Consider the following 17,199-nt stretch of genomic DNA (forward strand, 5'->3'; position numbering starts at 1 on the left):
AAATGTTTGCAACAAATGGATCTTTGGTGTGGTAATGGAGGGAGGAGAGGGAGTAGCCTTTGTTATTATACTCTGTAGATTAACTGATGACCTAGAGAATCATACGGTTGATCAAGAAATGGGTTGAGGTCTCTGCATATTCACTTAATAATTAGACCGAACTGTGGGATGAGCTGGGAACCCAGGATGAGCTGGTGAATGCAGAAATGTGTGTGGTGTGGGTTGTTATTTATATATGCTGAAAGCTGCTAGTTTGCTCAAATCTTTAGTTAAATTTATCCTGTGTATCTTAGCAGAATTCATCCTCATCCATCCATGGTAAATAGGGCTGTAATGTGCTGTGATCAAGTTAAATGAATTAATTGATTTGAATGAAGCAGGAATCATATAACCGCTTTTGGGTTAGCTAGCTAAGACACATGGGAAGCAAAAGAGGATAATGGCTGACACTCTATAGTTTAGAGTAGTTTATGTAGTTGCCCCATCTTATCTCTTTATTATTTCAGAAAATACTGAGATACTGTCTAAGCACTCAGGCTTCTCATAGCAATGAACTCTAGATAATATTTCACATGATCAGTTTTGCACACTAAGTTAATGGTGAGTTTTGGACTGTAGCGTTCTAAAAGTTCACTTTTGTTTGTTTTACAGACCCAATATGTCAAAAGGGATATTCAAGAATAAGAGGAACGTTGTGTGAAGGTATTTATTGTTGCCTTAACATAAATCAGAGCTTGAATGAAAAAATGCCAGTGTTTTGATTTAAGTGGTTAATTTAGCATAGAGGAACACTATGCCAAATTCTTACCTCGTGTAGTTCCATTGACTTCATTAGAGTTATGTCAGGGATGAATTTGGCTTCAGTTTGTTTAACATTCCTGCATACTCACAGTTTATCTCACGGTACACACTTGCAAATAGTGTGTCTACCAGTATAAGGAGATGGTTCTCTGTCTTCAAATACTGTTAACTGAGTAACCAATTAGGGCAAAGTATGCATCTTATATATGTTATAAAACATGGCATTATTGATACAGTGGTATGACAAGCCATTACTGTGCTTTAGAAAAAGAATGTTTAAAGAATATATTTCACGTGAAAGGTTTTTTTTGGTTTTTTTTTTTTTTTTCCTTAACTTTGGCTTTCTTCCATGCGACATTATATGAAATCAGATACGTTCCAAAGCATAGTTTCAAAGTCTTATTAAAAAAAAAAAAAAAGGCATCAGGACACATTTAAAATTTGGTTAAAGAAAAGGTTGAAGATTTTTTAAATGTGTAGCTTTTTGCTTGGTATGAGATGACTCTATACTATTCTGTGAGAATTGAAGGTCCCACCCTATTTCATCTTCATTTGAATTGATTTGAACCCCTGGCAAAGTACTGCATATTTCCATAATATGCAGAAGCTCAGAGAGTCTCAAACTGCTGTGGGTCATCCTGACTGACAACATCTGACATGACACTGCAGTTAAAATATTTTTTAAAAATTACTCCCATATGTAGCTTCCATAAAGAAACATTGTTTTTTCTCTTAACAAAAAATAAAATAAAACAAAAAAAAAAAAGAGGAACACCCTCACACATATTCTTTGCTTTCCAAATGATGACTGAATACCTTGGCACGTCTGTGCTGCAGACCCACTGTACATAACTTATCTGACCTCAGCAACACTTTCTGGAGTGTGTAATTGAAAGAAAAGGGGTGGGGGGGGGAAGTGGCCCCACCTATCTCTCTTCACAAGGAAAGTCTTAGAACATTTTCAACACTGCTGGGATGGAAAGTTTAACCTTCCAAGATGTAGACATAACTGTTTTCAGCATTTCCTTTACCAGCACTTCGGATTACATCTATTGCATGCTTTAATCTTTCTCATTTCAGTGGGACCTAGATAGCCCCAGATTTTTCAGAGTAGTTTCCCCTGCTTTTAACATACTGAAGCCGTATTTGGGTTTCAACCAATGTAAGCATTTTTCAAGACAGGGGAAGATCTCTAGGAAATTTACTGGCAAGTGAGAGACAGGACAAGGGAGTAAGTTTAGTTCCCAAAAGGTGATACTCAGTTCTCCCATACACAGCCCCTGTAAAATGAGTAATGGACCTTGTGCAAGGAAATAAGCAAACTAAACTGGCAGTCTTCCTCTAGTTTACGGGTGAGCCCTGGAGTTGTCAGCTGGAATATAGCTCACAGGCCGTGAACTGTGTTTCAGTGGTTTCTAATAGTCCACTGGCTTTACTTCCTGCTTTCCAGTCAATATGGGCCTTTTATTTATAATATCTGTGCAAGGGCAGAGGCCACTGATGTCCACCCTGCTCCGTGCAGTTTGAGAGCGGCAGAATCTGTTTGCACCAGTTTTGTCGGAGGCCTAGCGAGTCCAACCTACCCACTTCTCTCCACTCCATACATAAGTGTTCAGCTATAGATTATCAGTCATTCTTTTCTCATTTCTTGTTCTTATCCTCTCCTGTCTTAAAAATTGTCATGCTTCATCTTAGGCCGTCTTTAATGCTGGAGGCTTTTTTCCTAAAGGCAGTTGTGAAGCATGTGCTTTTCACAAAGGACACTGGTGGGAGGACCCCACGCTTAGATTACTAAACATTTATTTATGCTCAGGCCAAGCTAACACAGTTAATCAAATTATCCTTACCCAAAACTGCTAAATTTGCCACTTAAATATAGAAATATAATCTTTACTTAATGAAATTAAACTCTGTGTGCAGTCATAAGGAGTTTTATTTTAATCTATATAAAGTTACTAATTGCTGACAAGATCATAGGGCCAGGTTTCAAAGGGTGTTATAGTTTCCAGACATGCAGATGTGTTCCTGATAAGACAGAAACATTAAAAATACAAAAAATTAAAAAATAAAACATTAAAAAAATACAGCATAACTTAATCTCATTGGAATAATGCATAATCTCATTATGCACTTACCTTTGTCTTTCTTTGCCCATTTGCTTCAAAAATCTGGCCCACAGTGAGTATGAAAATTGATATAATTTTTAAATGCCTCTGCCTTTTTTTGTTACTTTTGAGTTTGATTTCACTATATGTAGGAATGGCAAATAGCAATATGTATTACTTCTAATCATCAGCAGTTTTCTGTAATTAATTAGTTCTGGCTGATTTGCATAAGAAATCCTAAATATTTTGAATTTTGTCAGGCCATGTAAACTGCTGTGGTTTTGTATTTTATCCTAAACCCCAAACATTAGAATGTTCATATTTTTTCTGATTTGTTCATGTTTAGCATGCTAGTGATTACTTTTATTCACATTTTGTTTGGAAATAGATGTAAATGAATGTGAGGTGTTTCCTGGAGTCTGTACAAACGGGCAGTGTGTCAATACCTTGGGATCATTTGTTTGCCAGTGCCCCAGTGGAATGACTTTAGATGCTTCTGGACGAACATGTCTTGGTAGGTATTAATTCCATTTACAGGTCTACGAGGGAAGAGCAAATCTATGTGGTGAGCAATGTTTGTGCTGCATGGTTTCTTACAAGTAAGGAAAATTGGTTTTGTCCACATAAGTAATTTTCAAATGGAATTAATTAGGGATATGAACTTAGTTCAACTGGAATATGAACAGATTCCAATGGTAGTAGCTAAAGCCCATCACCATCTGCTAGCTGGTGAATAGCATTGATTTAGTTCCAGAGTGTTCGTCTGACAAATCCCTACAGATCATCTGTGCTCTTAGCACTCTTCATCTGCAGCCCCACTGAAATCACCAAGGTTGGAAGAGTTGGGGGGGGCACCACTGTGGGCCGGGACTCAGGTGTCTGAGGAGGGATGTGGTGTTCCTAGCCACACTGTATACCTTAATGGAGGGTGCAACAGAATACCAAAGTTTTGTGTGCTGTCCATCCAAAGCACCTTTGTCCCTTTATGACCGTAAATGCCTAAGATTTGTCTCAGAAGAAGGCATAGCTTGTAGTAATTAAAAGGCCTTATATAGGTATGGTAAGCTGGAATGCTTAAAAATCCTCTTCTCATCCAAAATTTACTTCAAGTGTTGAGCACCATTTTTCAGAACGGTGCTTTAAACTTACTTCAACTCTTAATTTCTGAGTTTAGCTTTAATATTTTGCTATTAGAAATTACGCAGTGTGCTTGGTACACTCCTCTGAGTCCACAAAAACATGGAGCAAACTGTCCTGTGAAGGGATTCTGGAAAAGGATTCCTCTGCAGTGAACTAAATTTTCTCTTTCTCTCTCAACATATTGTTCAATTGCCCAACAGACATTCGCTTGGAGAGTTGCTACCTGCAGCATGAAGATGAGCAATGCACCTCACAAATACCAGGCCGACACCGAATGGATGCTTGCTGCTGTTCAGTGGGGGCAGCTTGGGGCTTTGAGTGCGAGGAGTGTCCTCTGAAGGGATCACCTGAATTTGAAGCTCTTTGTCCCAGAGGACCTGGGTTCTCTACAAAGATCGAGATAACTGGGAAACCTTTCTCTAAAGGTATGTGATCCGTTTGTGGTTCATTGCCAGCAAATCCTGCTGGCTTTTCCTTTTAGTCTTGCTTTGGACAATTCCTGTGGGTTTGAAGATTTCAGTGACAGTCAGGCACTTCACTCACCTTAAGGCACATTTGAAAATCCAATTAGATTTCATGGAAATAAAGGCCAGAATAAAACACAAGATAATTTAGTTTGTGTCACAGACCATTAAATACCATATAATACTGCATCCTCAAACCACTAAATTTGTGTCTCTACTAGAGAGGTTAAATTGTGCCTGACTTTGCCTCCTGTGTTGCATCTAATGGCACTTCTGGCTGATGGAATAGCTTTGAAAACCTGGCTCCACATAGTACAAGAACTGGAACAAACTGAGCAGTCAGCTTTGGATGTATTGAAAGAGTAATCCTTCTTACCTGCGCAGGGTGCAATAACTTTAATTCTACTGTGGAGCAAGCAAGGGAAGGTGAATAATTTTGGGAATTTCTTGTGGAGCTACTTGGAGAAGTACTGAAAAATGTTTCCAGAATGATAGCTCAAGTCAGCAGAATTTGATTTACTGTAAACCGAGTCTTGTTATGACTGTTGTTGGTAAATTTCCAGCATTAAATTGGAATCTCACAGTGACACCCTAGCGTCATGTGCTGAAAGCCGTCTTTCTAGGGTTACCAGTGGGGTTAAGCTGGACAATGTCAGAAGCACAAATGGATGTTTATAAATAAAGCCAGTTACCCCAAACCTAAACATTCTGAAGTCTGAAAGGAGGGGAAAATGTATATGAATGACAATTGCTGTTGTAAGTTTCAGCCTTAGTTTTACAGTTACTGAGCCATTAATTATCCATAAAGAAAAGTGACATGTGCTTTTATTTATGCTCGTTATGTTTTCTGTGACTCATGGAAGTCACATTTTTTTCTCAGAAACCAGAAGACAAGAGTGGTTCTTTTGGAAACTCCCTTTGGCTTTATAGGTTTGATCCGCTGTCCACTGAAATCTTACTGCTGACTTCAGGGAGCTGCAGATCAGATCCTGCAGGACAAAGGGACAAAGGGGAGACTTAATACCATTTTATGGCAGGCAGTGTTCTTGGCAGTTCCAGTGTAGAGTGTCTACATTGTTGGTTAGGTGGAAATCGGTCAGTTTTTATGTAGTGTGGTCTACAATTTTCCCAAAAGGAGAGGTCATTATCATGAGAAAGGATGAGCTCTGAAGTCGGCATTGCTCTTTTGTGCACTGTTTTTGTATGAAGTGATAACATCATATGTCCTTACTGTTTCATATTTAGACATCAATGAATGTAAAATGGTCCCCAGTCTTTGTACCCATGGAAAATGTAGAAATACCATCGGCAGTTTTAAGTGTAGATGTGACAGTGGATTTGCCCTTGATTCTGAAGAGAGGAATTGCACAGGTAAATTGCATGGATGTATCTCTCATAACTTTGATTTGAAAAGGAAAAACTGAACTCCTTGAAAATACTGTGAATGTGTTTTGTGTTACAGATATTGATGAATGCCGCATCTCTCCTGATCTTTGTGGCCAAGGCATCTGTGTCAATACACCCGGAGACTTTGAATGTGAATGTTTTGAAGGCTATGAAAGTGGATTTATGATGATGAAAAACTGCATGGGTATGTTTTTTATAGACCATAGATGTGCAATAGTATGCTATGTGCTAGTATGCTATGCATGGGGGTTTTTTTTGTTTGGTTGGTTTTGGGTTTTTTTAACTTTTTTGAAGGTTTGGTTGCACCTGGGTTTCGGTCCCTGTCATTTTCTGAGTCTTATTAAAGCTCACTTTAACTTGATTTCCACCCCAAATGTGAATTCACTGCTTCTGCAGGATGCCAATGCATAAATGAGCAAGGGTCAGGATTTTAGGATGTTAAATTTATCCCCACAATCCCCATTTTGTGAAGTGGGACACCATCCTGAACTTTGAAGTTAGAGTATGTTAATACTTAGAAAAGCCTTTTTTGAATTTATTGTGTTTTTTTTTTTTTAACTGCACTGTGGTGTGAGGGACGACTAGCTGTAGGAAAGGCTCCAGAGCCGATATAGGCAGATGGTGCTGTGATGGGTACCAGACTATGGGGAGGGATGGGCTGCTGCTGTGGCAGTGCTGGCCGCTGCAGTGATGTGCCTTCTCTTTTCCCCACAGACATCGATGAGTGTCAGCGCAATCCCCTTCTCTGCCGAGGCGGCACCTGCATCAACACAGAGGGAAGCTTTCGGTGCGATTGTCCTCCAGGCCATCAGATATCACCAAATATCTCTGCATGTATAGGTGAGACATGCAGGCAAAATCAATTTTGTGCACAGCTTTTTATACCGCTCTTGTGCTGCAGGTGCATTTACAATGTTTGCTGTAGTATCACTTTCATTCAGACCCAAAATGCATTCTTCTCTTTCTTTTGCAACAGACATTAATGAATGCGACCTAAGCACCAGCCTGTGCCGAAACGGACATTGTGTCAACCTGATTGGAAAGTATCAGTGTGCGTGCAACCCTGGATATCAGTCCACACCTGACAAGTTATACTGTGTTGGTAAGGACAAAATCTACATGGGATCGCTAGTGAATAGGGAAAATAAAACACAAATAATTGTTTCGTCTTTAGTAGTTGTATGAAGACGTTCTTAACTGTGATTCAAAAATCTAGTACAGTCTGTCAAAATAGTATGCAGAAAAACCAAAATGTGCACATCCATTACTTGCAAGGGATGAATGAAATTATGGCAGCACTACAATTAACTGTGTAATAGCTTATTTTCTCTAGTGAATCAATCATGATGCATAAAATAGCATACTATTTTAAATGGCCTAAGACTTCAGAATTTGGTCATTAAGAAGGAATACCTTGTTAAATCCTGAGTTCTATATTTTATTAAAAATCAGCATTCCTGACAGACCATGGAGTTAGAATCATGTGGTTCAACTGAATTTTTCCTAATTTGATCTGCAATTGTCTCAAATATAGGGCCTGTCCAGTAACTGTTTCCTTAAAGCCACGTTTTGTAAAAGACATTTAGCTTAAATCATATATCGTGCACTCTTTTATGTGCATACATTTTATTGTGCCATGAAAATGCATGAAAAATCCACTGGCTTTAATTCTACCTAGTAGATAATTTTTCCCTTGATCCTTACAAAAACTTTGTTGCCTTCATGATACTGTGGTAACCCAACAGTGGTCTTTTTATATGTAGAAAGAGAACTGCAGAGGTATTTGTATATGCAGTCAGATAATATCATCTCTTTCCCTCCCTGGTTTGCCTGACATCCATCCCAATGCCTATATTTGCAAACACTTGAATGTTCAAGGAGTGTGCAAATGTCAAGTGTAGATTCTGGTTTGATGCTGTTCTGGAAAGCTGACTCAAAGTGTGTCCTTGAAATGTGCTTTAAAGTAAAAGATGTTGTGTGTTTTAACTGTACTTTTCTACTTTTTAGATATTGATGAATGCAGTATAATGAATGGTGGCTGTGAGAACTTCTGTACAAACTCGGAGGGCAGCTATGAATGTAGCTGTAAACAAGGCTTTGCACTCATGCCAGACCACAGGACATGCACTGGTAAGAGAGATTTTGGGAACTCTTCCGCTGAAAGTGTTTATTTCAATAGTTTAAAAACGGACCTTCTTTTTAAGATTAAAGCTATTGTAATAAATATACTGTAAAAAAAAAAAAGTAATTAATGCACAGAAAGTGAAGTTCTTTTTCTAAAGTAAACATATCCAAAGCATCAGAATTGGACAACTGCAGACTGAATTGCTTTGAAGGGAATTGATTCTTCATAATTTCAGAAAGTGTACAAGTTGATTCTGAGTTTGGTAACAAAAAGCTGTAATTTTTTCAGTAGGAGATAAATTGTCTCCCTTAAGGTATTATATTAGATCCAAATCCAAAATGTGTTGAAGTCAATGGAAAGAATCATCATAAACATAAACCAAAATGCTCTGCATGTGTACTGTGTGGTTATATTGGAGAGAGAATAGACAGAAATGCTAGAAAAGGAGCTGATTGCCCTGTTCTGTGGTAGTGTGCTCTTAAGCAAGCAAGAAAATTCCTATTTTTAATTCTTTGTTTAGTCAAATGCAAGTATGCTGCATTACTTCAAAACTGAATGACTTTCAGACAAACTGAAATCTGGATAGTATGAATCTTTCTTAGGAAACAGCTCTCTTACACTCTAAACAGGGTTTGTGAGAAAATTTTCAGAGCTCTGTAACGGCTGGGTGTTCTCCTTTGGGAGTCTGGGAGTCATAAATCCCAGTAAGTGAATTGTACTCAGTGATTTCCACATAGGTTACTGGAAAGATAATTCTACACTTCTCTTCTTGCTGCACAACCACTGGCCCGCTGAGGCATGTGAATATTTGCCAGTTATTTGCCAATTCCATCCAAGAGCTCCTTGAAGAGCATGAGAAATATAACAGGGTTAATCCCTTGGAATAGAATTACCTTTATGGTTGAACAAATGCAGAGTTTTCTATACTGAATTAATAGAGAGAGCTCACATTTAGAATTTGTAAATATTTATAGACCTCTGACCAGGATCTCAATTACCCTGAGACCACTCGCTACCGTTCGAAAGGATAAAAGAGCCTTAAAGCATAGTTAAATGTAGTTTGCCCCCGCCATTGTAGCTTACACTGTCAGAAAGATGTAAAGTAGCCAGTCTTTAGCAAGGATGGGACCCTTGTTCAAAGAAAGAAATCAATTAGAAAAACAGGGCAAATTTGACTGACCCTGAAGTTAAGTATTTCAAAACCTAGAATATTTAGATTAGAAATAGTTTGCTTTAGGTCAAGTTTCTAGAAGAGGCAAGTTTGTACAAAAACTTGCCCAAACGTTGGTGTTTGGGGCACTTTTTCAAAGCAAAAATAAAACCAGTTGATCAAAATTTTGCCTCAGCCAAAATCTAAACCCAAGTGATGGGATTAGAGGGACATGAGAGGGAAGGGAGGAGGAGGTGGGCAGCAGGGTTCTCTGAGCTGCTTTTCTGTTTTCATCTTCTCGGCTTGACTGGGGACCAAATGACCCAAGTGTGTACTTGGACAGTCTTGGGGATCTCAAGTCTTACTGGCTAGAAGTTCTGTGCTTTACTCCTGCTTGCCCTTAGCCACTCAAAGACATCTCTAAACCCAAAACCAGAGCTGATCATTTACAGCACCTTCCTGTGTATTAAACTAAAAACTTCAACATAGAAAACGATCATCTTTCCCTTCTCAAAATTAAAAAGGGAGGAAGCAATTGCCTTTACTGTGGGGAGGGGATGGATTCTCAGTGTTTTTGTTCCACACATTAACTAACTTGACCATAAACATGTCCATAAAAGTTTGTGGTCAGATCTTACCTGGGTGAGAAATAAAAAAGCATCTGATCTTAGCTGTGAATTTTTGCATATTTATATCCAGCCCTGACTCTGAAAAATAGAATTTCATTCATAGGTCAGCCAGTAATAGCTATTAGCTATTCATTTTCATAGTCTCTTCTAAGAAAGACTTGAATGCAATAGCCAACAGATAAAAAGGTTTAAATAGCAGAAACACCAAACACTTTTGGAAGTCAAGTCAAACTCTACCTAAGAAAATATCCAGAGATGTGAGGGGTCACCTTCACCACCCTTTTAGTATCTAAAAATGCTGCCACATTCTCTTGAAGATATGTTAATTACATATATAAACATCTGGTGAATATTAAAAATCCTCATGCTGAAATTTTGCCTCTGCCCAAACTGAGTGAAAAATAAGAAAAAATGTATTTTATGACATTTTCTACTCATTGCACTGAATATCTGGCTTTACTGTGTTAGATGTTTGTGCATGGTACAATATATAGTAGCACTGTGACCCGAGTATGTGAAACACCTATTTTACATTTTCAGTTTGCTTTCTGTGTGAACATGTCTTCTGTCTTTAACATCATACAAAGCTGGAAGCCATTATGGAATATATTTCTTTATAATTGAGCTGGTAAGAATGCTGTTCAGTTCAGTAGTAGGTCAGGTTTGAATTGGTGAGGTTATGCATAAATAATCAGCTCAATTAGGAGAAACAACAGGTTCTTTGTCAGCTGATTTTCCCCCAACTGTGAAATCAGTACAGTGACAGGTTAGTAAATAAAGTTTATTCTTTCTGTCATTATTATCCCCATTTCTAGAGCTTAATTTTGCATGTTAATTCAAATTCCATTCCAAATTAATATTTCCAGGCTAATGTCCGTGGCAACATTATTTGCTTGTTAAGATGAACAGGGACTGGTCAGCCTTCTTCCTTGCAGAAGTTGTGTATCCACACAAGCGTTAGCTGCTAGAAATACAGAAGAATAATGAATGTAATATTTTAAGTTAAAGTGAGTTCATTTTCTGCAGCTGCATAATTACTGCAATCCACAATAGACTGGTCTGATAATGAGTTACACCCTTTCTCTTGGAGGGGGTTCCTGAATCTTGTCCTTTTTGTGCTGATTTTTTTCGCATTTTATCACTAGGCAGGGTTTCTGATTTTTGCTCTCGCTGGTCTATGTTGGTGCTGACACAGGGAGATTCTAGGGATTTTTACAAGGAACAGTAATACAACCCCAGGGACTCTGAAAGATTCCAGACCTTAGCACGGCTGCATTAACATAATAAAGTGTCTGCTTCTGCAGCTTGGCCCCAATCAGTGATGGCCAATTTCATGAATTGAGAAAACAACTTACATGCTAGAGGATGTAACTATATGGCTGGCCTGGCCAGTCAGCTGAAATGCTAAAAAAACCCATAAAATCTCTTAGTGAACTAAATGTATGTACTGTAATTATTCCCATCACAAGTTCAACTCTGTGTTTCCAGTTTGTTGCCACCCTTGAGACCTGTAGAGGTATTCTGCATGTATGATGACTTTTTTAAGCTCTGTAAAGTCCGATATTTTTGTCACTGAATTTGACTTCAGAGCTTCCTTTGACTTCAACAATGATGGATTGTATCCAAGAATCTCCAGTTGTATGTGGCCATGTGGTGTGACAAAGGTTCTGTATTTTTTTCTTCTGTTGATGACTTTTTTTACCTGCAAAGTTGGTTCCTGTTTCCATTGGAGTCAGAGGGGAATGTTTGCCGCTGACTTTAGCTGGAGATGAGGAGCTTACTCATCAGGAAAATTTTGCGATGTACCGTTCAGTTATTTGCAAGGATTCAATCTTCATCACGTTTATCAGAGCATTAAAATGTTTGCTTGCCATGATTATGGCTAGTTGCATTGCATAAAGGTAGCATATTTTAATCTGATTTTTCCCTGTAGATATTGATGAGTGTGAAGACAATCCTAACATCTGTGACGGAGGCCAGTGTACAAACATCCCAGGAGAATACAGATGTCTTTGCTATGATGGATTCATGGCATCTGAAGACATGAAGACTTGCATAGGTAAGTCAAAGTACATATTTTCCAATCTGCATTAACTAGGGAAAAAATATTTATTAAGGCACTATTTCCAAGTAGGCAGACAATAATATTTAAAGAGTATTGCTCTTATGCCCTAATTTTGGCCACCTGACCATAGGACCAGCCCCATTGCACAAGCTATGTTTATCAAATGCAGATGTAATCTTTGTATAGCCCTGTAGACTGGGATGCAAACATGATGATCTATAGCATTGTATCTTTGGGTCCTCTTCCAGTGAGGTTTTTATGCAGCTCAGATGAGAGTGCTTGCAGAAAGGAAGTGCTCGTGGATGATGCCGTGGAAAATTTCTAGCAAGGTAAATCACCAGTGCTGATTTAAACTTGTCTCTAAGACAAAACTATGTGTAAGTGCTGTACCTTAGTAGAACAAAGTAATGAAACAGTGTATCTCCAAAACGAATTTTTCACATTTAAATTAAAAATCTGGAGTGTATTTGAGGAGAAGTGTTTGTACAAAACTAGGTAATATATGCATTTATATACATATAAATGTATATACACATCCGTACATATAGATAGAAAGCATCAATAAATAGAGATAGTCATTCTTTGGATAACATGCTGAATATCAGTCTCTATTTTTAAGGAAAGCTGGAATTAAAGGTATGTTAATGCAGATGTGGTAATACAGCAGTGTTAAACTAGATCTTGAAATGTACTCTAGGTAAGGAATAACTAACCTAAGCAGTTTTCTCTTTGCATAAGTAGCCCATTTTTGTACCAAAACATCATATTGCAAGAGATTTTGCCAGTTACTTTCTCAGAATTTTATTTAATAAATCTTAATTCATGGTTTTTTTAGATGTTAATGAGTGTGATCTGCATCCAAACATCTGTCTGAGTGGAACCTGTGAGAATACAAAAGGCTCATTTATCTGTCATTGTGATATGGGATATTCAGGCAAGAAAGGCACAACTGGTTGCACAGGTATGTTTTAATGTTTAATTATTAACTTTTAGTTAAACTAGTGAGTCTGCATGCCCTTTTCTCTAGTGTTCAAAACCTCCTCTTACTGTATTTCTTTTCACTTATTTATGCTAAATATTGTATCTCTTATCCATATTTGCTGAGCTTGTGTTCTGCTGAACTTCAGTAGCACATGCTGCATCTGCTGAAATGAATGACAAAATGTCCACTGGGAACAAACGTGGGCTTGTTAGTGCATTGCTGTTGGTCTAAGAGAACAGAAAATGCCATTGCCTGTAACTTGACAGACTCCTGAGGACCTCAGTGCATTTGGATTAGTTAATTATATACTATGCATGCAAATAACAGGTATCTGTTCTAAGCGTTGTTTTGGCAAACACAGATGGCTTGAAATATGTGCTAAAATATATTTTCAGTTTTTTAAAAGTGGCAACAATACAGCTACTCAACTACATTATATCAGCAAAATCAGAATTTACATTATTTCATGTATTGCCAGCAAACAGAAATGAGATTCAAATACAGGCTCCAAGGGCATGATATTAATAATCCTAGTGCTGGTGTCTCAAGCCAAGGTGTTGAGAGTCTTAGACTTTGCCCAAATATGAATGCAAACATATGTTTAATATAATTTTTAATGTAGACTTACGGTAAACACATTTCTGGCAACGTCTTTCAGACAAACTTTTATTCTTAGTCTGCCCTTATTCTACAGAGTTAATAATGTACTTCTGTAAGTGCCCCAAATATACGAAGCTGGTTTTTTACAGCTTTCATAGAAAAATCTGAGAGCTGGAGTTGTACTTTGCATATTGGACTGTGGACGAATAGTTGTGCATTAGTAACAGCTGCCTTTGACTTACATATGAACTGATCTAAATCCAAGAAATCCCTAATTGTACCCTGTAGACCAACATTTCAATGTTCTTTGTTTCTGTGCTAAATTATATGAAGACCTTCAGTACGCTAGACCTGAAAACCCCCGTGCTGATCAGTTACACATGGCGCAGCTATCACTCCCAGCGTAATGAGTGATGGTCAGGAGCAGTCAGGGAGGGTGAAGCAACTAGTAGAAGGCAAAAGACAGGGAAAGGTCGTGGAGGCAGGGGAGGAATCTGAGGTATGGCTTCTGGGGAAGTGCCTGGAAATAGCCACCATTTTGGCAGCATGTGACGCAGGGTAGTGGCAATGTCCCAAGCAATATTTTTTTGTTAACGGAGAGGCAGGGAAATCCCTCCCTTCTGGTCCCAGCCAAGCCCAGCCCTCTGGATGGACGCTGTCTGCCATGTGGGCTCTTCCCACAGCCTCACACGTCTTTATCTTTCCCTCAGCCCATCCTCTGCTGCTTTTGGCTATCTGCCGGTGTCCCAGGGAGGATGGTACTCCCCAGGAAAACCACCAGGACACCTTAATTACAATAGATGCTGTAGAGGGGCTCAGTAATTTGAAAGAGGCCAGTGGTCTAAGACAAAAAGGTGAAATATCAGTTATGCCGATATAGCTGATAAGGGATCATACTCAAAATAGATCATCAAAATCTTTTGGTTTTAAATAAGAAAAGGGAGGAAGCAGAGCAGGAACTTTCTAAGTTGGTTTCATGCTGAAGAAACTGTGGATAGAGGTCCCATTGTGACTACAGTGTGCAGATTCTCACATTCTGGTTTTTAAAACTCTGATTTTCTGCTGGAGACCTTTGAGTTCCCCACCTCATGTTTACACAGTATTAGAGCAGAGCTGAAGTTCCCAGGCTCAAGTACTGCAGACCATGAGAGCATCCTTCAAGACTTCTGAGGGACATTGCCAACAGCACCTTGACCCCAGGATTCAATTTTTGTCTTACAGACAGATCAAAAGCATCCACAGTTTTTAGGAACTCCCGTGGAAAAAAATTACAAAAATGTGTACAACGCTTTGAATGGGAGGTTCTCTGTTTCATGAGAACAACTAAATAACGTCCTCTGGGTTCCATTACAGTTTTGTCTAAATATTTCAGCTCCCTTGTCATTACTGATTGTTTCCATTTTAACAAATAAACATGTTTTTTTCCCCAATCATTTAACAGTATTCAGAATCCACCCACTGACTTACATTCCCATCCCACACAGATGTTAGTTCCCCTCCTCCTTGGTTCTCAGTAAGAATGTGGACAGTGTTTAGTAACAAAAATATAATTTTTAAAAAATTATGCAAAAATATAAATTGTAGATGCAGCTTTCCTAGGCAAAGTGCTACGAATGGTTTAATTTCCATTCACAAGGCAAATTGTGGCAAGACTGACTTAGAGCAGTTCATTTTAGATTTTTCTAGGCAGGCAATGGTACGTAGCCACTAGTGAGAAGATTGCAAAGTTTTCCCCTATCCCAGTTCCAGATTGCCCAGCTTTATGACAAATATCTTGTGTCTGCTTTTTCTGTCAATAAAGTATACATGTACTTGTGCAGAGATGAAATCCTGTATTGGCACTTGCATTTGTATTTTGTGATTCATCACCACTCTGGAGTATTGCCTGTAAATTTGCAATATTTCACTGTTGATGTAGGGCCTTAGATTTACTTGCTCTGATGTTTTCACAGAGGAACAAATTCTTCTCTGACTCTCTCCCATCCATCCTTGCCAGTTACGGCTGCGTGCGCAGACCTCCTGTTTGCTCCTGGTGGAGCTGTGCCTGCACAGGCTTAGGGCGCTCTTCACAAAGTCAAACTGAATGAGGTGAACTTGGGGGCAGAAGTTGCCCAAGATGGCCATCAGATCAAAAATAAATGTGCTTTAAAAGTCAGCTGGATTTCTCCACAGCAGGCTCAGGGAGTTGAAGGGCTGAGACCAGGCTCTGACTCTGCAAGGGCCATGCTGGTGCCGTTTGGGGAAAGGCTGGTGGAGGATGTTCAGCTGCAGCCTTGGTGTGGGGTGTGAGGTTAGAGAGTCTAGTCTTGAACATCACTTGCTGTCATCCAGTAATGATGGTGGTAGTGGATAAAGGAGGAGTGAGTGCACGCTGCATACTTGCATGGCTGACAATAACATGGTTATAAAGAGAAGGACGCCTGATATGGTGAAAGGAAGAGGTGAGCCCTGTCATTTGCCCTCAGAAATAGGTCCATAACGTTTTGTGACTTGTACAATGTGCTTGCCTCTCTCCCCTGCCTTTGGCTTCTGGCCATTAATAATACATTGTGTTTCAGTCTTGATGGCACAAGAGACTTCTGGTATCAGTGAAACAAGTACATTTCCCCTTATGAATCTGGGAGCTGGCTGTGTCAGGCCAAATACCAGAAGATAATAATATTAAGATGCCGCCCGCCAAATGGGGGTATTACAGAAGGAGCGTATTGTGAGTAGGCGTCTGTCCAGCAATAACATGCTGCGCCCCAGGCTGATGATGTAAGGATGGATGGCAGGCAAGAAGTGAACTGCCCCATGTGAAACTCCAAGAGGTGCTTACCGTGCAGTATGCTGAATAAAATCCAAGAGTGATTCCAAAAGAGAAAACAATTTTACAGGTATAGAGATCAGAATAGGGGAATTTTTCCATATGTTTTTCTACTTGTGTGAGCCCTAAGTTGAAATTCACAGTCTTCTCCCTCTGAAAAGTCTTCCCTTTTACCAACCTGATTACATGGGCAGCGACCCAGGAGGAGGAAATGCCTTGTGACTTCCACCAGACGACTGGCCCTGTGGGAATCGGGCCCAGGCTTGAAACACCAGTGAAACGTCAGTGCGATAAAATGCACAGATATGCAGAGAGCGCCAAAAAAAATTTAAAAGTCAGAAAATACTTAAGGGATTTGCATAATTCCTGACAAACAGTACTGATTTATAGGTCAAGACTGAATTAAATTCACTCTTTGCTAAGAATCCTTATAGACTATTGAAGCCCCAATGAAACTTAACAGAAACCGTAAATGGTACACAGAGTATCTTGCGGATTTCATGCCCTGTGATGAATGTGTGAATTTTTGTGGGTTAATGTTCACTCTCATTCTGTTCAAACGTGGAGGAATGACTTGGGTGTTTCCAGAGTATGGGTGAGAATACAGTGACTTATCCCCGTGCTCCTCTCTGGCTGAGTTCAATGATCTACTTCCAGACTGCGTAGAAATGCGCTGTGCAGATACTGGCTAGCTGTTTCTTTCCTCTGGTTGCCACGTTTGCAAGCATACTGCCAACGTGACAGGTATATATGATGTGTATTTTTGCTGCACATCCACAGCCCTAAAAATTTGTGCCTCTGTGATTAATGGGAGAGATGCTTTATTAATTGCCAAAGGCTTGAGAGAAAAAATATTTGTCCATAGAAGAGAACTGAAGGAGCCAACAAAATAGGGTGACTGACAGCTTTTTTTTCCCCAGAGTGC

General features: G+C 39.2%; 1 protein-coding gene across 1 annotated transcript in view; it reads left to right on the forward strand.

Annotated features, from left to right (window-relative positions):
- The window catches only part of FBN1 (fibrillin 1), a 158,424-nt gene that overhangs the window by 95,494 nt on the left and 45,731 nt on the right, over positions 1-17,199 (forward strand). The window contains exons 22-31 of the mRNA XM_075160043.1: positions 652-702; positions 3,295-3,420; positions 4,247-4,471; positions 5,756-5,881; positions 5,973-6,101; positions 6,632-6,757; positions 6,894-7,019; positions 7,925-8,047; positions 11,755-11,880; positions 12,722-12,847. Of these exons, the coding sequence (XP_075016144.1) occupies positions 652-702; positions 3,295-3,420; positions 4,247-4,471; positions 5,756-5,881; positions 5,973-6,101; positions 6,632-6,757; positions 6,894-7,019; positions 7,925-8,047; positions 11,755-11,880; positions 12,722-12,847 (1,284 nt within the window). The remainder of the gene's footprint in view (positions 1-651; positions 703-3,294; positions 3,421-4,246; positions 4,472-5,755; positions 5,882-5,972; positions 6,102-6,631; positions 6,758-6,893; positions 7,020-7,924; positions 8,048-11,754; positions 11,881-12,721; positions 12,848-17,199) is intronic.

This window comes from Calonectris borealis, chromosome 11, assembly GCF_964195595.1.
Source record: "Calonectris borealis chromosome 11, bCalBor7.hap1.2, whole genome shotgun sequence".
NCBI lineage: Eukaryota > Metazoa > Chordata > Aves > Procellariiformes > Procellariidae > Calonectris > Calonectris borealis.